Raw genomic sequence first — 25554 nt, 5'->3', positions numbered from 1 at the left:
ATGCTGTTTACATTTTACACTTGTTAAATGAAATAATTAAATTGTGATAGGACAGAACCTTTTAAACAAAACATTGGTGTCCATATCACAATTACTGGAGGTAAGTGTTATTTTGGTGTTTGTTTATTACGTGAGAATATCCGTGACCTTATTTCTGAATCGTGTTGTGGCAAGCGGTACTATATTGTACCGTTAGTCGAGGCGCGTGGCCGCGAGAGTGCCGTCGACAGAGTGCCGGACGGAGCAACCCCTCCTCTCGCGATTTCCTGGCGGTGGAGGAAGGAGTCGGGAGCGGGAGTGATTTGGTGTTCGGAGGTACATGGAGGGGATCCCGCACCTTGGTGGGGATGCGTCGCTTGCGTGGTGGGCACTCGCCCGGCGGCAAGGAGTTGGAAGGGGTGAATCACCTCTTGCAAACTGCCCGCACACGACCATGATCAAAACTTCAAAAAGTTTTATTAAAATCCTTGTACTTTGTATTCGTTAATTGCGTAACTAAAAATTATTTGACCGGCCATTTTTGTTACATGTCCTTTGTCTTGATGCTGCCCAATTCGGTCATCTTTGTTATCTGATTGATCAGAAGCATAAACATCAAAAATGTTTTGTTTACCAAAACTAACAAAGCATAATAGGTATCTACGCAAACCTACGGTTACTCTGAAAACTGTAGTTTTAATTCTGTATTGAGGTCATTGACACTGCCATGTAGGTTCGTTCGACTTCGACCATTTTAAAACTTTCTAATCTTAATTGTTTGAAAAAGTTTTAAGTCCTTGCTTTGAGTAATAAAGGCGTTTACGCTAAAAACGTTTAGCAATGCATCAAAAATGCGTATTTTCGCATGCATGAAACTAATAATAGCGTCTTGTTACCCAACAAGCAAGTTTGCACTCACTGAACCGGAGACACACCTTGTATGTCTTGTGAAAGTTCAGTAAAGAGAAAGTAAGTATCATGTTAGACACACGCACAGTACGAGAGTGTACCGCGTATAGCAAACTCGCCTGTCTACTAAACTTTCTTTAATCCACTTTCTCCGTCTCTTGTTGAATAAATTTTAGTGTAGTGTCGCGTTTGGTGGCCGGTAGTGGTATGCCGTAGCCCGTAGCCCTACCATCCCAGCAGTCCAGACCCCAGTGGTGGGATAGTGGGACGTGGGGATCGATTTAAGTGGGACAGTGTTTTTTCCCGCGCGGCGGCGACGGCGATATGTGTGACATGCAGAACATGCCTACCAGAGATGATGCTTCTTGGTATTGATGTTTTCACTTTTTTTGTAGTGATCAATGATCATGGATATTACGGAACACTAATTACAGTAATTACCTAAGTTTTTCTTAATGATTTATTTTTAATTAAAATTTATCATTATTGAAATTATTAATAAAAATGTATTTCAGAACTGAGATTATCAAAAATACACAGATTAAAATATTACATTACATGAATGTTTCCTGCTTTCACTTAAATATTATACACATATGAGAGGGCCATTCAAATATTTACCTATGCAATTTGAAAACCCCAATTATTCATAATTATAACATTCAGTAAGAATATTAATAATAAAATATGTTACACTTTATAGTATCAAGTGAAATGGTAATTTAGAATAGGTATATTTTAAACATTACACAACATAATTGAACTAAATAATAAATCCTAATAATGTAATATATACATAATTATCTATGTATAACCTGTCCGATTTTTAAGATCAAGTTTGCCATACATTTACTATTTTACTATGACATACTTGATCTTAGAAAAGCGGACAGACTAGGTATAACATACTTAAAAAACTGAATAATATTAGCTGCATGACATAATATGCTCTTGCCAAGTCAAGATCATTTATTTTTACATGCTTCAACGTGATACAGATAAAAATATAAACACTTGCCAAGAATATACTAATTGCCAGGGTGCTCACAAATAGCTATATAGACACACCTCTATTGTCAATATATTGAGATATTTTTGAGCACCTTGGTTGCTCTGATGGCAACAAACACCTAAATTTTGTCTGCTCGTTTGCTTCCTATTACATAAAAAAAAAACGAAAATTGTCTATTATAGTGTCCCTATCTCCCTCTCTCTATTGCTCAAATGCCACAAGAGAGAGATGAACACTACCTTGTCTCAAAGTTCAATTTTCGCAATAGTCATCTTGGACTGTATTAGGATATGAAACCAAATAAGAATTGTTATCTGTAAACATTAGAAATAACCATCATCCTTAAATATTTCAGTGAGGAAGACTCGGAGATGAATTTCGCAGCATTCTCCACAGCGAGTGCTGCGGGCACACATTATGTGACCACCACCGGGCAGCTGCCGGTCACTAAACTACAGCAGAATGTCACCAGCAATGGAAGCACGTTGCAACAAGTATGTCCTTTGATATATGCTATGCATATTGGGAGCAAAACAGCATGTCACTAACAAGTCAATATTTCTGATATTATTCTGCTTAAGGTCAATGTGAGCTTTCTCCGTCTATGAGGTATGTTGCGAGCGCAATTTTTATTTATATAAAAATATTCCTTAAGCAGTATCTAAACGCAGCCGTCGGCTAGTATTCGGAGGCTTTTTCTAAAGCTCCAAGAACAGCTCTCTACATATATTTTATCTCGGCATCATAGGCCCCTATCCGCCCCCTAAATTTAAAACCATTTTGTACTCTTAAAATTATGCAAAATCACTCTTTCATCAGCCTACATACAATAATCACTACTTTTGGCAAGAACCACCCTTGTAACCAGTATCTTGGGAAGATTATATTAGTTTACTACAAATCGAAGCTTTTTACTCGAGTCACAGATTAAATAATAGTACTAAGTACAGAAGACTCACTCTCTAACAAAACGCGTCTGTTACGATCAGCACAGACAGATATGGCCGCTAGGTGGCGACAGCGCCACGCGCGGCTTATGGCTTTCCCTAAAATTAGGGCCGAACGGATGTACTTTTAGCTACCTGTAGCAAAGCGACGAAATCGCGGAGTGAGACACGCCTGCTCGAGTCGCGGCTATAAGGTATGACCGTCAACACAGCAGGTAGAGCAGAAGGAGCTAATATCTTCCTTTCTGACTGTGCCTGAGCGAAGTACAACGTAATCAATTACGAGAGTTTTTACCATATGACTGATATGACTGTCATCCCAACAAATTATTTAGTGTCCGACCGAAGGTTCGGTTTCGGTTTCGGTTTCGGCCAGTTTCGGCCAAAAAATCATGTTTCGGCTGTAGTTTCGGTTTCGGCCAAAAAACGGCCGAACCTTTCGGCCGGGCCGAAACTTACGAAATGGTACTTCGGACAAAGACCAAAAGTTGGGGAATAAGTAGGACAACAATATTAATACCTACATATACTGATTCATGTATATTAGGTACAGACATTAATTGTTTTATTATAAAACACAATTCCACTAATGAGGGCGCCACTGGACGGTTGACGCAGTCTTAAGAAGCTGTCAATACATAAGTGAATGAGATAGCACTGTCGCATGTTACTGGGCCCTGGGCAAGATAATAATAAGAAAACTAGTCTCACTTTTTACCTCAATTTACCATTGGTTTGTGTTCCACATGTCCTCTACTTCAGCTTAGCCTTTGGCCTCGCTGCGCCATGCTCGGCCTGCGGTCTCGCTTTTGAATCTAATGGACATTGGTTGGAGTCTGTGCTCAACTACTTATCCTGAAGCCTTAAGCACGGCTAGGGCTTTGACTTCGCATGAAAGTTCGCCTCAATGGGGCACTTCGGACTTTTCGGCCCAGGTGAAGATCAGTACCCGGCCTTGCGATATTGTTAACAAAAAATTTCGCGCTCGCTGCGCTCGCGTTTTTGGTTGACCCTGTATCTACATGTTAGCTTGACTGGTGAATGAATAGAGTTAGACCAAGAAAATTCTGCAATGATTTTGATAGCATACGCAGTGCAACTAGTGCAAATGTTATTTATACGTCATAATTTCATAGAAGTTTTGACGTTTAAAATAACACTTGCACTGCGTGTGTTATCAACTTATCAAAATCGTTGCAGAATTATCTTGGTCTAACTCTAGTAATTTTCATAAAAAACTGCTTAAGTAATAAGTAACATCAATTTCAAGGACATTGGGTATTGACGGCCCCATAATATGTGTGTAAAAGTGGTTTTATTACATTTTATCAACGATTTTAACAAGTCTACAAAAGTTTCGGTTTCGGTTTCGGTTTCGGCCGAAACTAGAGCCAAAGCCGAACATTCGGTTTCGGTTTCGGTTTCGGCAAAAAAACATGTTTCGGTCGGACACTAAAATTATTTAGCCTGCTCCACGACCTCACATATTTTTACAGCTGGAAGCCTGGTATGCGCGGATAAGTACTAAAGGGCTGGTAATATGTTTGCAGGTGGTGGGCATGGTGGGCAACGACGGCGGCGTGCAGTACGTGCGCGCGGACGGGCTGCAGGCCGGCCCGCAGCTCATCACGCTGCCCATCACGCTGCCCGGGGCCAAGCCGGGTTAGTTACTTAAAGCGATAACGCTAATCCGACAAACACAGTTCTTTGAATAAATGTCATATACTAAGAAAAAGTGACCAAGGCCTCCAGTGCCCCAGGCCAGGCGCCATAAGCCTTCAGTAAAAAGTGCATATACTTGGAAAAATTCGACCTATGCCGCTGTGGCCCAGTGGCCGAATGGCTCAGGCACCTGCCGTGATAGCAGAGGACGCTGGTTCGATTCCAGCCTGGGGCACTGGAGGCCTTGGTCACTTTTTCTTAGTATATGACATTTATTCAAAGTTTATAATTATAGTAGTGTGTCTACTTGAAATAAAATCAAATTAAAATATTTTCTGAAAATAATTTAATTTGTTCTAATACAAACACAGTTCTGTTTGATTCCCCACCGTACATTGACAGATTTGTCCGCCATACACCATGTGCCGTGGTGTCTGTAGAGGCGGGGTTGGGATTATCTACAATGTAAAGCCCTTGCTACACGGTCGCCGACAAGCCCCTCAGACCGCGTGGCCTTGGTCTGGACGGACCGTGTAGACAGTTGTTTCCAACAAAATTTGACCAAAACTGACCAAGGACAGACGGTTAGAAGGCTTGTCGGCGACCGTGTAGCAAGGGCTTATTATTTAACAAAAGGTGTGACCTTTTGTGACCAAGTGTAACAAAATGCTGCAGAATTCAATCGATTGTTTTTTAGGTTCACGAGGGCAGAGGCGAGCTAACTCATTACAATAATCCACCCTGTATCGTCACTTTCTATTCATGAATCCTTGCTAAAATTGTAAATGCAAAAGTAATTCACTTTATCCATCTGGTATGCATTAATTCTTTGCACTTAAACTAAAACAATTTAGATGAAATTTGAGAGGTTTTGTCACGGAAATCAATAATCATTCTACGCAACTACGTCGAATATAATTTTTACTAGGATAGATATGTTTGTCTGTGTGCAGGCGACCCGCAGCAAACCGTCCAGATCCAGGTGCTGAGCCCCAACATCCTGCAGCAGCAGCAGCCCAAGTACCAGATGCAGATCCCCATCCAGGGCTTCCAACAAGGTAAGGCCTGTTTCACACCGGTCATAAGGTTATAACTCCCCAAACCAGGGGCAAACTCTTCGCTCTCGGGGAAACTCGGCTCCGTTCGGCTCAGCATTGCTCCGAGCAATTATTAGGGTTGGCACAACTTGACGTCCCTTTGCGTGCACGACCACAGATAAGATAATGCCTTGAATTTTGACCCTAAACTATATCTTATTATTAGAAAAGGACAGCATGATTCGACCCTGAATCGCTGTCAAACTTTGGTATTGTAGGAAGTTTCCTTTCTGTACGGTAGTACTAATATTTATTCTGTGCCCAGACCTACGCCCATATCTATAGAGACTTGGACAGACGGTAGTATTTTGACCAATCAAACTGTTTAATCAAACAACAATTCTACAATTACTTAGATCCTTAGGTATATGGTTAAAATACCACTGTGTAAGAATGGTGTCCACACTAATTCAACATTTTTCCATATCCATAGTCGCTCTGAGAGGTAAGTACTTACCTTACTTATTGCGTTGGTAAGTCGAACTGAGCTTGTTTTACATGATTTTGCATCTTCTCACATTTTTACCAAGCACTGTAATTTCAAAGGATTTCTAGTTTCTTAAATTCAATTTTTGCACCGCGATTTATCGTTAATAAAAACAGTACTAGATGAAAATTTGTATTGAATTATTTCTGGTTATTGAATTTACAAGAACATACGAACGTTAGCTATCTTTAAAGTTAAGAATTCTGTAAGACACAGAATTCTTATTTCTTAAATAAGTTTAAAGAGACTATAGCATTGTTTGCATAAAATAGCACCGCACATTGCGAGATTGTGACCACTTGCGTTTAGTAGCACTGGTTTTAGCCACCTACAATTACTTGTTTAAAATATTAGAAAATCATACAATGTACATTATGTTCTTTAGGTACCTAACTTTAGAAATTTCCGTGGTTTGATGCACAATTTATTATGCAATGATTATACACGGATGACAGTTGTTTATTTCATTACTAGGTACTAGTTTACTATTGCATGCAGGCACCATTTTTTTTATTTCAAGCAAAAACTATGTATTGAAGAAAATACTGTAGAGTTGCACTAGACTTATAGAGAGACTACTCTACTCTCTTACTGTAGAGTTACTGTAGAGTTGGTTAGTTATCTATAGTCTGCGTGCATAAAATTCCCTCCGCCTACGAAAATTCACATTTTTTCCATGCACTTCGCACATTTCATATTGCAGTATTTACGTTATACGGCGCTGTGTTTAAATACGAAAGTAGCTACTGGCAGGCGTGTCTCACTCCGCGATTTCGTCGCTTTGCTACAGGTAGCTAAAAGTACATCCGTTCGGCCCCAATTTTGGGGAAAGCCATAAGCCGCGCGTGGCGCTGTCGCCACCTAGCGGCCATATCTGTGCTGATCGTAACAGACGCGTTTTGTTAGAGAGTGAGTCTTCTGTACTTAGTACTATTATTTATTCTGTGCTACTGGACAGGCCAAGGCGCTTAGCTAGCTGGACATGCATTTTATCGTCCTGATAATGGAGACTGTTAAGATTTTTGTGAACAACTTGGCTGCTCCAATATATCTGAGGTGAGCCCGCCGCCTTTCAGATAGTTCACAAAACTCAGTGTGTGGTGAATCGTGAATAAAGTTCGCCTTTATGATCTACTAGCGACCCGCCCCGGCTTCGCACGGGTTAACAAATTATACATAAACCTTCCTCTTGAATCACTCTATTAAAAAAAACCGGCCAAGTGCGAGTCGAACTCGCGCACGGAGCGAACAAAAAATAGAGCAAAACAAGCAAAAAAACGGTCACCCATCCAAGTACTGACCCCGCCCGACGTTGCTTAACTTCGGTCAAAAATCACGTTTGTTGTATGGGAGCCCCACTTAAATCTTTATTTTATTCTGTTTTTAGTATTTGTTGTTATAGCGGCAACAGAAATACATCATCTGTGAAAATTTCAACTGTCTAGCTATCACGGTTCGTGAGATACAGCCTGGTGACAGACGGACGGACGGACGGACGGACGGACAGCGGAGTCTTAGTAATAGGGTCCCGTTTTTACCCTTTGGGTACGGAACCCTAAAAAACTGCATCATAATCCGTTGCGTAGTTTTAAAGATCTAAGCATACATAGGGACAGAGAGCGGGAAGCGACGTTGTTTTATACTATGTAGTGATTGGTAATGCTTGGTGTCGCATGATTGGTTTGTGTTGGTTGAAGGCGGCGCGGTGCTGACGGTGGCGTACTCGCCGGACAACAGCGACACCGGCATACAGGTGCTCGGCAACACGCTGCCTGAAGGTGAGCCAACACTCTGAGCGCTCATTTAGACGATGCAAGAACTCGCATGCGAGTTTCATTACATTGCGGGTTTTGATTGGTCGGTTGAATTGGACGTAACCAACAGTCCGCAATGTAACTAAAATCGCATACGAGTTCGCGCGCCGTCTAAATCAGCCCTTACTCTCAATATGTCTGGCCCCAATCCTCATAACAGGCGTTCATGAGGATTGCAATCAACTTTGATTTTAGTATGTGTGGTACTCATTTAACTGCCAAAATTTTGCTGGCTATTACAGATAGATGTCATACATTCCGTGTAAATTGCTCGTAATTCATGCAAGTAATTGAAGTAATAAATAGTGTAATGGTAATAGTGTGATGGTTTTGGACAGGGCTGCAGGTGCTAGCGGCGCTCCCGCAGGACATGCAGCTGGTCCAGCAGATGCAGGACAACAAGGAGCAGATCCAGCAGACCATCCAGCACCAGGTAGTTGAAATATTTAAACCTTTTACTGATTAACCTGTCGAATCCATATATGACGTCACCATAAGCGTTCTGGCTCATATATGAGCCGTGGGAGCTGACAGATTAATTAGTATCGGAATATAATATCTCTCTCTAGACTATAATGAAATATATTATTTTTTTACTGATAATATCATATTGTTAATACATTTTACAATGTGAAATGTAATGTAAGGTTTAAAGCAATAAAGATCTTATTTATTAACCTATTTATTATTATTAATTTTGCAGGTGTTCATAACACCAAACCAGCAGATAGTGATCAACGGCCCCGAGGACACCAAACTGAACAACAACAACACCATCACCAACAACAACCAGGCCGTCACCAACATCGTCATCAAGGAGGAGTGCGACGACAACGCCAACGATGACGTGAGTTGCGCTTTATGCCATTACAGCAGATATTACAACAACAACAACACCATCACCAACAACAATCAGGCCGTCACCAACATCGTCATCAAGGTGGAGTGCGACGACAACGCCAACGATGACGTGAGTTGCGCTTTATACGAGCAGATATAACAACAACAACAACACCATCACCAACAACAATCAGGCCGTCACCAACATCGTCATCAACGAGGAGTGCGACGACAACGCCAACGATGACGTGAGTTGCGCTTTATACGAGCAGATATAACAACAACAACACCATCACCAACAACAACCAGGCCGTCACCAACATCGTCATCAAGGAGGAGTGCGACGACAACGCCAACGATGACGTGAGTTGCGCTTTATGCCATTACAGCAGATATTACAACAACAACTACACCATCACCAACAACAATCAGGCCGTCACCAACATCGTCATCAAGGAGGAGTGCGACGACAACGCCAACGATGACGTGAGTTGCGCTTTATGCCATTACAGCAGATATTACAACAACAACAACACCATCACCAACAACAATCAGGCCGTCACCAACATCGTCATCAAGGAGGAGTGCGACGACAACGCCAACGATGACGTGAGTTGCGCTTTATACGAGCAGATATAATAACAACAACACCATCACCAACAACAACCAGGCCGTCACCAACATCGTCATCAAGGAGGAGTGCGACGACAACGCCAACGATGACGTGAGTTGCGCTTTATACGAGCAGATATAACAACAACAACAACACCATCACCAACAACAATCAGGCCGTCACCAACATCGTCATCCCTTGATGACGATGTTGGTGACGAACTCGAACTCGAATGAAACTCACGTCATCGTTTTACTAGTGACAGTTGTGATAATAAACAATAAGTAATAATAGTTCATCCCTGCGCGCTTCACCCCCGCCTCGAATTATTTCACCCCGCAGCGACAGGTTGATTACAGATTGACAGAATCTCAGTTCGATTAACAACAAGCAGTTTGATATGGATATAGATGATATAGATCATAACTTGAATGCAAAAATATAATACATATTTGCACATGTTAATTGAGTTATTGTTGGTGATATTTTAGTTTTGAACTCCATGAGCATGAAATAATTCTATTTTTGTAAGCTGGCAAAGTTCGAAGCTTCCGAATCCTCAGCTGTTACTTCACAGATTCTTTGAATACACCTCATCTTTAAATTCGGGTGTTCTGTTCAACAAACATAATTATAAATGTAACGTGTTTTGTCAGGAGAGCTCGCAGGGCACGGAGTCGAGCGAGACCATGCAGTGGCAGATCAGCAGCACGCAGCAGGACCTCATCAAGTACTTCAACCAGTTCCAGCCGCAGGTAACGCGTACATGTACCGCCCGCACTGTTCACTGGACACCGGGGGACCTTATGCCTTTTGTTATAAGGTCCACCGATGTACAGTTAAAAGTGTTAGATAGATAGATAAAGCATTTATTTGACAGCTGCAATGACACACAGTATAAATTTACACACAATCATCATAACAGAAGAAAAGGAAAAAAAAGAATTATTACACTAACAAAGAAAATAACATAGAAATGAGTAGGTACAAAAGTAAAATTTAATAAAAGTAGTGTTGCCGTTTGTACTGCACCATAGAGAAAAAAATACATAGATTGCTCACTCCATACATCAGTTTTAGTCCCGAAAAGACTATTAGCATTTAGCATCGAGTAGCGGAACTATCAGTACTGCTACTTGACAATAGATGTAGCACCGACCGGAAAGTCTTATGCTGTTGAGATAAGACTTTCCGGTTGGTGCTACATCTATTGTCAAGTAGCAGTACTGATGGTTCCGCTACTCGATGCTAGATGTAGACACTGAAATTAATAGTCTAACTGATGTATGGAGTGAGCACTCTTGTCTTACTATATTTCTCTATAACTACACATACTCTCGTTACTGGTTTGTTCACGGTTAGTTTCACTAGACTTATATCGACCGGTATATGAACCGTGATTACCTTTTGTATTGTGTCTGGGAGCTCGAAAACAATACAAAAGGTAATCACGGTGGATTTCTATTGTTTCCCAAAAAGTTTTAAGTCATAACGTTTTATTTGTCCGCATTTTCGTAAGTCATAATTTATTTGGTTTAGAAACGCGTAACTTTTCAGGATTGCCATAAAACAAACCTAACGTAACCTATCTATAGGATATCCTTACCAAAATCCTGAAAAGTTAACGGTTTCAGTTTTAGGACTAATGATAATATGACAAACAATACATTATGACTTAAAACTTTATGTGTAGGGTAGTTTCAATCTGAGTCGGTTTTCTATTTTCTTACCCCTGTTTTAATTTGCAGCAACCAACTCTGCCTGTGTCCCTGCAGCAGTTCCTCCGGATCAACCCCTCGGACAGCAAGAAGGAGCCCGCCGTGGATATTGAGGTGCTGCCCATGGACCAGGACAAGGAACCCATGGCCGAGGCCGTGGTCGGAGAAGGTATACCCTCAGCTGCTCCAGCACCGACCAGCAGATTGCAAGAAGGAGTCCGCCGTGCAGATCGAGGTGCTGCCCATGGACCAGGACAAGGAACCCATGGCCGAGGCCGTGGTCGGAGAAGGTATACCCTCAGCAGCACCAGCATCAACCAGCAGATTGCAAGGAGTCCGCCGTGCACAAGGAACCCACCGTGGAGATCGAGGTGCTGCCCATGGACCAGGACAAGGAACCCATGGCCGAGGCCGTGGTCGGAGAAGGTATACCCTCAGCAGCTCCAGCACCAACCAGCAGACAGCAAGGAACCCACCGTGGAGATCGAGGTGCTGCCCATGGACCAGGACAAGGAACCCATGGCCGAGGCCGTGGTCGGAGAAGGTATACCCTCAGCAGCACCAGCATCAACCAGCAGATTGCAAGAAGGAGTCCGCCGTGCAGATCGAGGTGCTGCCCATGGACCAGGACAAGGAACCCATGGCCGAGGCCGTGGTCGGAGAAGGTATACCCTCAGCAGCACCAGCATCAACCAGCAGATTGCAAGAAGGAGTCCGCCGTGCAGATCGAGGTGCTGCCCATGGACCAGGACAAGGAACCCATGGCCGAGGCCGTGGTCGGAGAAGGTATACCCTCAGCAGCACCAGCATCAACCAGCAGATTGCAAGAAGGAGTCCGCCGTGCAGATCGAGGTGCTGCCCATGGACCAGGACAAGGAACCCATGGCCGAGGCCGTGGTCGGAGAAGGTATACCCTCAGCAGCACCAGCATCAACCAGCAGATTGCAAGAAGGAGTCCGCCGTGCAGATCGAGGTGCTGCCCATGGACCAGGACAAGGAACCCATGGCCGAGGCCGTGGTCGGAGAAGTTATACCCTCAGCAGCACCAGCATCAACCAGCAGATTGCAAGAAGGAGTCCGCCGTGCAGATCGAGGTGCTGCCCATGGACCAGGACAAGGAACCCATGGCCGAGGCCGTGGTCGGAGAAGGTATACCCTCAGCAGCACCAGCATCAACCAGCAGATTGCAAGAAGGAGTCCGCCGTGCAGATCGAGGTGCTGCCCATGGACCAGGACAAGGAACCCATGGCCGAGGCCGTGGTCGGAGAAGGTATACCCTCAGCAGCTCCAGCACCAACCAGCAGACAGCAAGGAGCCCGCCGTGCAGATCGAGGTGCTGCCCATGGACCAGGACAAGGAACCCATGGCCGAGGCCGTGGTCGGAGAAGGTATACCCTCAGCAGCACCAGCACCAACCAGCAGACAGCAAGGAGCCCGCCTTGCAGATCGAGGTGCTGCCCATGGACCAGGACAAGGAACCCATGGCCGAGGCCGTGGTCGGAGAAGGTATACCCTCAGCAGCTCCAGCACCAACCAGCAGATTGCAAGAAGGAACTCGCCGTGGAGATCGAGGTGCTGCCCATGGACCAGGACAAGGAACCCATGGCCGAGGCCGTGGTCGGAGAAGGTATACCCTCAGCAGCACCAGCATCAACCAGCAGATTGCAAGAAGGAGTCCGCCGTGCAGATCGAGGTGCTGCCCATGGACCAGGACAAGGAACCCATGGCCGAGGCCGTGGTCGGAGAAGGTATACCCTCAGCAGCACCAGCATCAACCAGCAGATTGCAAGAAGGAGTCCGCCGTGCAGATCGAGGTGCTGCCCATGGACCAGGACAAGGAACCCATGGCCGAGGCCGTGGTCGGAGAAGGTATACCCTCAGCAGCACCAGCATCAACCAGCAGATTGCAAGAAGGAGTCCGCCGTGCAGATCGAGGTGCTGCCCATGGACCAGGACAAGGAACCCATGGCCGAGGCCGTGGTCGGAGAAGGTATACCCTCAGCAGCACCAGCATCAACCAGCAGATTGCAAGAAGGAGTCCGCCGTGCAGATCGAGGTGCTGCCCATGGACCAGGACAAGGAACCCATGGCCGAGGCCGTGGTCGGAGAAGTTATACCCTCAGCAGCACCAGCATCAACCAGCAGATTGCAAGAAGGAGTCCGCCGTGCAGATCGAGGTGCTGCCCATGGACCAGGACAAGGAACCCATGGCCGAGGCCGTGGTCGGAGAAGGTATACCCTCAGCAGCACCAGCATCAACCAGCAGATTGCAAGAAGGAGCCCGCCGTGCAGATCGAGGTGCTGCCCATGGACCAGGACAAGGAACCCATGGCCGAGGCCGTGGTCGGAGAAGGTATACCCTCAGCAGCTCCAGCACCAACCAGCAGACAGCAAGGAGCCCGCCGTGCAGATCGAGGTGCTGCCCATGGACCAGGACAAGGAACCCATGGCCGAGGCCGTGGTCGGAGAAGGTATACCCTCAGCAGCTCCAGCACCAACCAGCAGACAGCAAGGAGCCCGCCGTGCAGATCGAGGTGCTGCCCATGGACCAGGACAAGGAACCCATGGCCGAGGCCGTGGTCGGAGAAGGTATACCCTCAGCAGCACCAGCACCAACCAGCAGACAGCAAGGAGCCCGCCGTGCAGATCGAGGTGCTGCCCATGGACCAGGACAAGGAACCCATGGCCGAGGCCGTGGTCGGAGAAGGTATACCCTCAGCAGCTCCAGCACCAACCAGCAGACAGCAAGGAGCCCGCCGTGCAGATCGAGGTGCTGCCCATGGACCAGGACAAGGAACCCATGGCCGAGGCCGTGGTCGGAGAAGGTATACCCTCAGCAGCTCCAGCACCAACCAGCAGATTGCAAGAAGGAACTCGCCGTGGAGATCGAGGTGCTGCCCATGGACCAGGACAAGGAACCCATGGCCGAGGCCGTGGTCGGAGAAGGTATACCCTCAGCAGCACCAGCATCAACCAGCAGATTGCAAGAAGGAGTCCGCCGTGCAGATCGAGGTGCTGCCCATGGACCAGGACAAGGAACCCATGGCCGAGGCCGTGGTCGGAGAAGGTATACCCTCAGCAGCACCAGCATCAACCAGCAGATTGCAAGAAGGAGTCCGCCGTGCAGATCGAGGTGCTGCCCATGGACCAGGACAAGGAACCCATGGCCGAGGCCGTGGTCGGAGAAGGTATACCCTCAGCAGCACCAGCATCAACCAGCAGATTGCAAGAAGGAGTCCGCCGTGCAGATCGAGGTGCTGCCCATGGACCAGGACAAGGAACCCATGGCCGAGGCCGTGGTCGGAGAAGGTATACCCTCAGCAGCACCAGCATCAACCAGCAGATTGCAAGAAGGAGTCCGCCGTGCAGATCGAGGTGCTGCCCATGGACCAGGACAAGGAACCCATGGCCGAGGCCGTGGTCGGAGAAGTTATACCCTCAGCAGCACCAGCATCAACCAGCAGATTGCAAGAAGGAGTCCGCCGTGCAGATCGAGGTGCTGCCCATGGACCAGGACAAGGAACCCATGGCCGAGGCCGTGGTCGGAGAAGGTATACCCTCAGCAGCACCAGCATCAACCAGCAGATTGCAAGAAGGAGTCCGCCGTGCAGATCGAGGTGCTGCCCATGGACCAGGACAAGGAACCCATGGCCGAGGCCGTGGTCGGAGAAGGTATACCCTCAGCAGCTCCAGCACCAACCAGCAGACAGCAAGGAGCCCGCCGTGCAGATCGAGGTGCTGCCCATGGACCAGGACAAGGAACCCATGGCCGAGGCCGTGGTCGGAGAAGGTATACCCTCAGCAGCTCCAGCACCAACCAGCAGACAGCAAGGAGCCCGCCGTGCAGATCGAGGTGCTGCCCATGGACCAGGACAAGGAACCCATGGCCGAGGCCGTGGTCGGAGAAGGTATACCCTCAGCAGCACCAGCACCAACCAGCAGACAGCAAGGAGCCCGCCGTGCAGATCGAGGTGCTGCCCATGGACCAGGACAAGGAACCCATGGCCGAGGCCGTGGTCGGAGAAGGTATACCCTCAGCAGCTCCAGCACCAACCAGCAGACAGCAAGGAGCCCGCCGTGCAGATCGAGGTGCTGCCCATGGACCAGGACAAGGAACCCATGGCCGAGGCCGTGGTCGGAGAAGGTATACCCTCAGCAGCTCCAGCACCAACCAGCAGATTGCAAGAAGGAACTCGCCGTGGAGATCGAGGTGCTGCCCATGGACCAGGACAAGGAACCCATGGCCGAGGCCGTGGTCGGAGAAGGTATACCCTCAGCAGCTCCAGCACCAACCAGCTGATTGCAAGAATGAGCGCGCCGTGATCGTTATAACTGCTTATCTCTAGAAAACGGGCGCGATTCTGTCCGGTCTCGGTAAAATCTCCGCTATACATCATATCATATGAGAGTGAATAAACTTTTTCTTCACTCGTTGCCATGGTTACGTTCTCCTGGGTCACTCTTTAAAACCTGATTTTTAGGCATTTAAATTCACCTAACAACATTTTTTGTGATACTTATGAACTATTGAGGGTCGTCTACCAAGTGTGTCAGAAGAAGGTGGTGTACAATGTCTTCTAACAAACTATGCTACTATTGTCTCTTGGACAGAATAACAACAAGAAATAGTTGATCCATCCATGACCAATTTGTACTTCGGTTTCCTTTAAATTATTTGTTATCTTTCCAGACGGCTCCCTAAGAATACAGCCGAAGAAAAAAAAGAAGTACAAAAAGAAAACTCCGAAACCAGCTCGGCCCAAGCCGGGGCAGGTGGTGATCGCCAACGCGGCCGACGGCTCGCCCATCTACTGCTGCCCGCAGTGCCAGATGGCCTACCCAGAGAAGGAGCAGCTCGAGATGCATCTCTCCGTGCACGAGATCGAGAGGCGGTTCATCTGCGGCATCTGTGGGGCCGGGTGAGTTGGGCTACTTCTGACATTGACAACGTCAGGGGCCTGTTGCATAATAAAATACAAGCTAATACTATTAGTGATTTTGTATGTAAAATCACTAATAGTATTAGCTTGTAAAGTGTATTCATCATTACGTGTCTTATCATGTAAACAAACAAACGTCAAATCCATAGAAAATGTAGACATCGTAATGTCAGATGTTTTTGAGGTGATCCGTTCGTTACTGCGATTTTTGATGAAAATCTTATTAGAAATTATATTTTTCGGTGGTTAATTGGTTGATTTCAATACTTTGTTAGTTTCTTTAAGTATACAACAACATTTTAAGTGATGAGTATTGAGAAAAATGTGATAATGTCTTCGAGCAGTGTTTGTTTACATGATAGGACAAGTAAGGATGAATACACTTTATTTTATTATACAGTAGGCCCCTGGAGTTGCCTAGTGGTCCGCGATTCTTATGAACGGAACGATCCTTTGTTAACTTTAATTATCGCCAACACACATTCAATCTCTGTTCCGAGTCACTATCTTCTAGGCATTGAAAACTAGACCTCATGGTGATTAGCCTGGATTTCTCACGATGTTTTCTTTCACTAGAATGACTCATTAACTCCTTCGACTTATTAGAAAGACTGCGTCAAATGTGTTACCGATTTCCTTGTTTTAGTTTCTGTTTTTTCTTGATAATAGTTTGAAACGCAAGGAGCACTTGGAGCGGCATAAATTGGGTCACAACCCGGAGCGGCCGTACGTGTGCGGCGTGTGCCGCAAGGGCTTCAAGCGGCGCGAGCACCTCAACCTGCACACCGTCATACACTCCGGGGTCAAGACCGAGGTCTGCCCCGAGTGTGGAAAAGGTATGCTCATTTTTATGGTTCTGTACCCAAAGGGTAAAAACGGGACCATAAGACTCCGCTGTCCGTCCGTTTGTCTGTCTGTCATCACGCTGTATCTCATGAACCGTGATAGTTACAGTTGAAATTTTCACAGATGTTGTCTGTTACCGCTATAATAGCAAATATTAAAAAGTACGAAACCCTCGGTGGGCGAGTCCGACTCGCACTTGTCCGGTTTTTTTTCATTTTGCTTTTAGACTTGGGCACAGAATAAATAATAGTACTACCATAGAGACGGGACACTTCCTACAAAACCGAAGTTTGACAGCGATTCAGGGACGAATCATGCTATCCGTTTCTAATGTATGGCGTATCCCTTTTGGCTATATCTAATCTGTGGTCGTGCACGCAAAAGGATGTCGAGTAATAATTGCTTACAGCTAGCTAACCACGAATAGTTTTTTTTAATACTCCTTTAATTCTATTTGTATACTGTTGTAAATGTCGGTGAGGATACTTGTGTTTCTCAGGTTTCTACCGCAAGGACCACCTGCGCAAGCACATGCGCTCGCACGAGAGCAAGCGCGCGCGCGACGACGCGGCCGAGGGGGGAGGGGGGGGAGTCTCCGCCTCCTCCACCCCCACCCCCGCGTCCTGCCCCTCCCCCTCCCCCAGCAACAACACCATCCTGCCCGAGATCACCATACACGTGAGTACATATCTCAACTAAAGCATAGAGAAAAAATACATAGAGTGCTCACTCAGTTTCAAGCAATCAGTTTTAGTACCAAAAAGACTATTAGTATCTAGCATCGAGTAGCGGAACTATCAGTACTGCTACTTGACAATAGATGTGGCACCGACCGGAAAGTCTTATGCTATTGAGATAAGATAAGCAGCCGGTCGGTGCTACATCTATTGTCAAGTAGCAGTACTGATAGTTCCGCTACTCGAAGCTAGATGTAGACACTGAAATTAATAGTCTGAACTGATGTATGGAGTGAGCACTCTTGTCTTACTATATTTCTCTATGACTAAAGTGTCATTCTATGGAACTTGCTATGTAAAATGACACTTTACATGCAAAACGTTAGAGCAAACCTTGAACCATACATAAAAACCTGTACCCGCGGCACAAACAGCCGCAGATTGCCCATGCTAGTCGCTCCTACTCAACGAATCGCGAAGGCCCGAAAGTCTCAGTGTTATCGGGCCTAAAATATACAACAAAATTCCTAATGACATTAAATTTACAGAAAGCGATTCAATATTCAATAAAAAACTTAAATGTTTACTTCTAGACCAACCATGTTATTCTGCTGACTTCATGAAAGAGATTATTTAAATTTTATTTTATTAACAACTATTGCACAATCATTAATTCATTATTTCGAGATTAGTAAACTTTGACCAATGTAATTTTATCTAGAATTATATGTAAATGTAAAATAAATAATAAAGTCAGTTTTATCATCATTACCAAAATTAATACTTTGTTTTATAAAATGACAAAATATGCGGTCTTATGTTCGTCAGCTTTTCATATTTACTTTCAATGTTAAGAAATCCTCCATTCTCTGAATACGCATATTTCCATTATCATCCTCATTATGTATTTTCATCCTATTAAAAAATATATTATTGATTACCTAATTTGGCAGGTCTAGCATTTTGGAATATGCACTACACAGGGACCACAATATAGTTAGGGCATGCATGTATGTATTCTACAATTTTTTATGGCTATAGCTGTATTAAAATGTTTCGTTCGTATTGCCTTCAAGGTTTTATTATTGTTCGTTTAGTATTCGTAATACCATTTTCACTAGAAATGATTTTTTGTTCAATTCTACTAGATTGGAAATAAAATTGCTTTCGTATTTCATGTCCTATCCATTCTATCCACATAACATGACCTGATAAAACTTACATAATAATAAAATTTCTTTCTAATAATAAAAAGTGAATCTTAAATTGGTTGATTAAATCTTGTACACAATGCGATTTTGTAAGTGTGGACGAACAACGTAATTGTAGACAAATCCTAATCTGTTTTATGTGCAACGAGTTTCATAGTGATTATGATTAATTTTAATTATGTTTCAATTGAAAATATGCTGGTCAACCAAATCTTGTCAGTAAAAAAAGGCGCGAAATTCAAATTTTCTATGGGACGATATCCCTTCGCGGCTACATTTTTCAAATTTGCTGCCTTTTTCTACTGTCAAGATCTGGTTGACCAAGTATATCTGTGTTGTCAGGTGCCAACGAGCTCGAACATGCAGCCGGTGCAGATCAACATCCCGCAGCACGTGGTGTCGTCGCTGCAGGCGCAGGCGGCCGCCGACACGCACGCCGCGCAGGCGCAGCTCGACGCGCTGCTCGCACAGGCGCACGCGCACTCGTGACCGCACCCCGCCGGGTAACACCCACCACCCCCGACATAATGGAGCAGGCGAGCGTACTGAGCCAACTACCCGAACATAACGGTGTAGGTGAGCGTACGTAATAGACTATAGTAATGACCAACATCAACAGGGTAACACCCGCCACACTACTGATGCAACCCCCAATATAATGCAGTAGTCGAACGTACTAACCGAGGCAACTACCCGAACATAATGGTGAAGGTGAGCGTACGTAATAGACTACAATAATGACCAACACCAACCCACCCCCTACTGAGGCAACCCCCATCATAATGGAATAGTCGAGCGTACTAACCGAGGCAACTACCCGAACATATGGTGTAAGTGAGCGTACGCAATAGACTATAGTAATGACCAACACCAACAGAGTAACACCATAGACTAGGAATCCTCTAGACTGAGTTTAGACCAATTATTTCATGAAACCGATGCTGCCAAAAATACGGGGGTGCGGGGGGACGAGGTGAGCGAATCCCGTGCCGTGATTGGTCCGTTCAAAGACACGGACCAATCACGGCACGGGATTGACTCGAAGATGGAGTAAAACTACCGTATGAGTGGTAAAGGGGGTAGCGTTACTATGCTCAGTCTAGAGGATGTCTTGTCTGTGGGTAACACCCACCACACTACTGAGGCAAACCCCAACATAATGCAGTAGTCGAGCGTACTAACCGAGGCAACTACCCGAACATCATGGTCTAGGTGAGCGGACACAACAGAATATAGTAATGACCAACACCAACAGGGTAACCATGACAACTATCTGATGATAATTGAGGCAACCACCGGAACATAATGGAACGGGCGAGCGTACACAACAGGCACAGAGCCAACCCCCCGAACATAATGGAACGGTCGACCTTAACCACAGGCACTGAGCCAACCCCCCGAACATAATGGACGGTCGAGCGTACACAACAGGTACTGAGCCAACCCCCCGAACATAATGGGACGGTCGACCTTAACCACAGGCACTGAGCCAACCCCCCGAACATAATGGAACGGTCGAGCGTACACAACAGGCACTGAGCCAACCCCCCGAACATAATGGAACGGTCGACCTTAACCACAGGCACTGAGCCAACCCCCCGAACATAATGGACGGTCGAGCGTACACAACAGGTACTGAGCCAACCCCCCGAACATAATGGAACGGTCGACCTTAACCACAGGCACTGAGCCAACCCCCCGAACATAATGGACGGTCGAGCGTACACAACAGGCACTGAGCCAACCCCCCGAACATAATGGAACGGTCGACCTTAACCACAGGCACTGAGCCAACCCCCCGAACATAATGGACGGTCGAGCGTACACAACAGGCACTGAGCCAACCCCCCGAACATAATGGAACGGTCGACCTTAACCACAGGCACTGAGCCAACCCCCTGAACATAATGGACGGTCGAGCGTACACAACAGGCACTGAGCCAACCCCCCGAACATAATGGAACGGTCGACCTTAACCACAGGCACTGAGCCAACCCCCCGAACATAATGGACGGTCGAGCGTACACAACAGGCACTGAGCCAACCCCCCGAACATAATGGAACGGTCGACCTTAACCACAGGCACTGAGCCAACCCCCCGAACATAATGGAACGGTCGACCTTAACCACAGGCACTGAGCCAACCCCCCGAACATAATGGAACGGTCGACCTTAACCACAGGCACTGAGCCAACCCCCCGAACATAATGGAACGGTCGAGCGTACACAACAGGTACTGAGCCAACATAATGGAAGAGACGAACGGCTGCTGTCATCGAAAGTCGGGTAAAACGAGTGTTTATACGCCCTTACGCAGATTGCTGTTATGATATCAATAGCAGACAAATGGCAACTTTATACATGAATGTACTAGTGATAAGACGTATTGCCCAGCATGGGCTAAAAATTGACCACCGCCAGGCGTGGCGCTGTCGCCACCTAGCGGCCATATCTGTCCTGATCGTGACAGACACGTTTTGTTAGAGAGTGAAGTTTAGCTTTTGTGTACGACTATTTTTAATTAACTTATCATGACTGTCGCAGGCAGCTAAACTAAATAGATTATTAGACACTCATTTTATAAGCTCGTGTTTGCCAAAATTAAAACTTGAAATTGTCCCACTTATTGCCCAGATTTATTTGACAGTGGTGGGTGAAAATGGTGGTTCATTAACCGCGACGAATCAGGCTATGTATGGTACCTATTCGTATTTATGGTATTTCGGTCACAGGGTGAGGTGCCCGTCGCAATGAGATTGCCTTTATATTGAAATAAGAACGTAGGATATATTAAATTTACTTTGACATATCTGTGAATCAGTATGATATTTATACATGACACCAATTTTACACTTTTGTATGTTATACATCTCGATCGATCAGATAGTCTATTTTTATCGTTCTACTTAATCTGATTTACGTATTCCATAAAAGTTATGAAATATTTTTACTTTTGTCATTTAGAATACAACTGTACAAGTATGAATTTTCTTTAGCTTATAAAATTTTTGTCTTTGAATGTTGAAGGTGAAAATGGTTCCTATTTAATCGGTCGAGAAATATAAATATTTTTATTATGATGCTGGTAAATCATAAAATCATTAGGTCAATAAGATCATCAAATCATGTTTTTTCAGTATTCTCGAATAAAATAATTAATTTCAGGTATATTTTTTTGATATTTAAAGAGTTTTCTGAATGCTATTGACGGGTTCCCAAATTGAATGTATGTATATTCATCATATTCACACAACATCATTGTAATTGTTGTATTGACATCACATTTAGTAAAACGTATTGGTTACATGAAGACTCCAGGGGAAAAAGGTGTCCATAAATGTTTGTGGTACAAATACAGAAAGTAACCAATTTCAAATAGGTGTTAAGATCGTAAAATACGAACGAATTTGAGTATTTTAAGCAGTATAAGCTAGGCTGATTTTTGGGGACTCCTTTTTTTCCTGGTCTTTTCACATGTTTTACTTACCAAACTCATATCCTGAGAAAATAATTCATGACATAAAAACCAAACTATAAACGTTTTCAGATTATGTTTCTTAATATGACATTGCATGTTGTACTTCAACGGAGTTGAAAGATTGTAATTGCATGACAAGGTGATGACGACACTAACTCAATATTGTAACATGACAATACTCGCACAAACTGAACGTAATTAACACATTCAGTGCCGAAAACCCGACTATCGGGTATTTTATGATTACGTTCCCAGGCCGGACGACCCGATAGTCGGGATCGTGGTACTACAGCTTTGTATGACGATTTTTTTGTAGCCTGGCGCGGATGTCTTGTTTGGCTGGGTGGCAATGAATGTGTTAAATGATGACGATTCGAGGCTTATTTTTCCAAAACGACGCAAATTATGACAGTGAATAAGTTGATACCGTTGTAAATATGTATACGCGTCTTTTACTAAATAAGGAATATGAAACTGACAACATATCAATATTCTCAGTTGTATGCCATTAGGAGGTTAAGTCGCGTCTTTTAGTTTAAGAGATTATTTTTGTATGTAAAAAAGGATAATTTAAATTTGAACTTGTAATCCGTGAGTTTTGAATGGCTGGTGACTTTCGCTAATCTCTTCCTATCTCATCTCAATTCTTGTATTTTTTACGAGAGGGGTGCTGTTTGTTTTCGGTGCTAAATTTTTCGTTCTTAATTTCATGTTTAGTATGCTTCCCTCCCACTTTACTGAAATTGTTAACAGAGTTACTAGAATTCACAAGGAATACCTGGTTGGGTACCAAAGTTATTCTGTGGCCCATGAATTCAAAACGACTATATCTTGAATACAAAATATTGTAACTTTTCATGTTTTAGTGCGGCCTGGAACGTGTTAAACAATTATATTTAGAGATTGGGAAAGCCGTCAGCCGCATTGGTGATTGTAAATATCATTCCTACTGTGATATTTAAACCACGACTGCCAGTCCCGACGTACTGTTAATATCGACAATATAACATTCATTAGGAAGTTTGGTCCCAATCGCCATTTGAGGTTGGATAGGGATTATAATTTATGTTATGTTTAACAACTCATAACACGTGTCGATATACCTATATGTATATCAAAATCGCTAAATTCCTCTGTTCACTAATTTTACGTTTATTGTTCCATGAAATACAAGTGTAGTGCATAATTTGTTTTCCATCGGAAATGTTCGTGTTTGTCATGCTACTTCGGTCAGCCTCAGTACTTTTTGTACCGAGACTGACTGAAATAGCAAGACGTTCGTACGTTTCCGTGAAAATACGATGGAAAATAATTATGCACTACATCTGTATGTAACTCGAAATTCTTGATTTGTAGGTAGGCAAATATGATATGCGGGGACACATCTTTCCCACAAAACCTATCGATTTTAGAGCATTTTTCAGAAACTTAGTAAAATGTCATTCATTAGAACTTGCTAACTATGTAAACAAACCGCCATACTAAAATTGACACTGACTGTCAATTTACTAGTAACTTTTGTTTACATAGCAAGTTCTATTGAATGACACTTTAGGTACCTACATTTGTTACCTACTTATTTTTTTTTGTTAAATGCTCTTTTGTTGTAAAGAAATATGTTTCGCTGTTTCACCGTACGATATTAACAAAGTCAGCTTTAATGTAGGTGTAAATTTTTTATTTTATTTAGCGTAAGCGTGTATTGGTAGCTGAGGTCGCAACTGAGGGACAGAGTTATTTGTTAGAGCGAGATCTGTAGTCTGTCACTATGTTGTCAATGTACTGGAGATTTCGGAGATGATGTATTATGACAACGAGTATTATGTCAAGATCGCAGAGGTGAATAATTAGTTTTTAATTATTCATCTTAGTTAGATCCTGTTTTGTAAGAGATATTTTATTTTTAAATATTCATGTCACACGTAGCCATGACACTGAAATTTAACGAATGACTGTGTCCTCCGTTGGACCGAGTGTACGTACAGTCACCACACGAGATTGTTACGCCATTTAGGGTCCTAGCTACATTGGCTGTTCTATACTTACGCTATTGAACAACCAATTTAGCTAGGACCCTAAATGGCGTAACAATCACGGAGCGTGACTGTACAAACGTACATATTGTCCGGGTGCTATGTTTGTATCTGACTTTCCATTTAGCATAAGGACATGACGGTATGTTTGTGACATACAAGGACGAATGCACCACGTACAACGATAGAAAATATTGAACTATTATTACTACGTATAGAACCGGCACGGAGAACCAGTATTTTGCTCCATTGTTGTTGTTTTGACAACAAATCATAGAAGCGGAGCGTGAATGGCGCGACCTAAACGCGTAAGCGCCATGATATTTTACGGCGCCTACGACGTTTTGGTCGCGTGCGCTTGCGACAATTTCATTGGTTGATGTGGCTTCTCTATAGTAATAATAACTCAATGACAGAAAAAAACCTTTAAATCGAATACCGAGTCCAGACGGTCTAGCACGAGTTGCGTTTTCGCGCGCGACTCCATACATCAAGCGCGACTTCGAGTATGGACTAGCGCGCGAGAACGCAACTTATGCTAGACCGCCTGGTTATATGCGAATGTATTTAACGAAAGTCGCATGAACTAGTTGTTTCTTCTCAAAAAATGTATTTTTGTCCATAGATATTGGCTAGTTTATTTTTTTACTGTATTTGAAATTAGTTGCAAGTATTATAAGTATAAGAGCAGGATAAGTGCTTCCGTTGGGAGTTTAATTGTAAACTTTTGTATGAAAATATTTATTAATAAGATAACATCAAAGTAATGATTACAATAAAATCACAGATTTTTACCACGATATTTCATTTATGAGCTTTTTCCCATACCCGTATTATTTACATTTTCTTTTGCTGCCCTCCGGCCGGAAAGAGTCAACTTTCGGCCCACTGCGCTAAACCAGGCGTGACTCACTCCGCGATATCGTCGCGCCGCTACAAGTACTTACATGCGGCCCCCAAATTAAGAGGCAACAGGAGTGGTCATTTCTCCATACAAACGTACTCGACTGTTTCCTCCGTGGGTTTTGAAGCTAGAGCAATGATTTTTTCAACACAGATTAATATTGTCATAGTCTGTGTCGGACCGTTTTGGTTTTTTTGATATTTTTGTTTAATAAGGCGCTAGAGCCTTTCAAAAATGGCCAAAATGGCCTAATTGACTATGCCGCAATGAGAGGCGTGGTATTCAAAACTGAGACCAATTAGCCAAAAAATCAAAACGGTCTGACACTGATAATTTCATAATCAATTAGATTTCCAAATTTGGTTACGATTGGTTAAGTTTTGGAGG

General features: G+C 44.3%; 1 protein-coding gene across 1 annotated transcript; it reads left to right on the top strand.

Moving 5' to 3' along the window:
• Positions 1 to 1212: 1212 nt before the first annotated feature.
• LOC134650799 (specificity protein transcription factor 3-like) lies at positions 1213 to 19241 on the top strand. The gene is made up of 13 exons (XM_063505733.1): positions 1213 to 1256; positions 2256 to 2394; positions 4398 to 4509; positions 5463 to 5567; positions 7791 to 7871; positions 8246 to 8340; positions 8611 to 8754; positions 10020 to 10115; positions 11109 to 11247; positions 15769 to 15997; positions 16688 to 16854; positions 17364 to 17542; positions 19095 to 19241. The coding sequence occupies exons 1-13, from the start codon at positions 1213 to 1215 to the stop codon at positions 19239 to 19241; spliced, it is 1677 nt and encodes a 558-aa protein (XP_063361803.1).
• Positions 19242 to 25554: the final 6313 nt, after the last annotated feature.

Source organism: Cydia amplana, chromosome 9, assembly GCF_948474715.1.
Source record: "Cydia amplana chromosome 9, ilCydAmpl1.1, whole genome shotgun sequence".
NCBI classification, from domain to species: domain Eukaryota; kingdom Metazoa; phylum Arthropoda; class Insecta; order Lepidoptera; family Tortricidae; genus Cydia; species Cydia amplana.
The sequence above is the reverse complement of the archived record's forward strand: the minus strand, read 5'-3'. Positions and strand labels throughout refer to the sequence as shown.

What these genes read in the sequence shown, in the direction of transcription:
- LOC134650799 (XM_063505733.1), top strand. Translation starts at nt 1,213, where the DNA reads ATGTGTGACATGCAGAACATGCCTACCAGAGATGATGCTTCTTG. An exon ending in CGGCAACACGCTGCCTGAAG is followed by an intron (nt 7,872 to 8,245) that starts GTGAGCCAACAC and finishes GGTTTTGGACAG; the next exon opens with GGCTGCAGGTGCTAGCGGCG. An exon ending in CGAGGCCGTGGTCGGAGAAG is followed by an intron (nt 11,248 to 15,768) that starts GTATACCCTCAG and finishes TTATCTTTCCAG; the next exon opens with ACGGCTCCCTAAGAATACAG.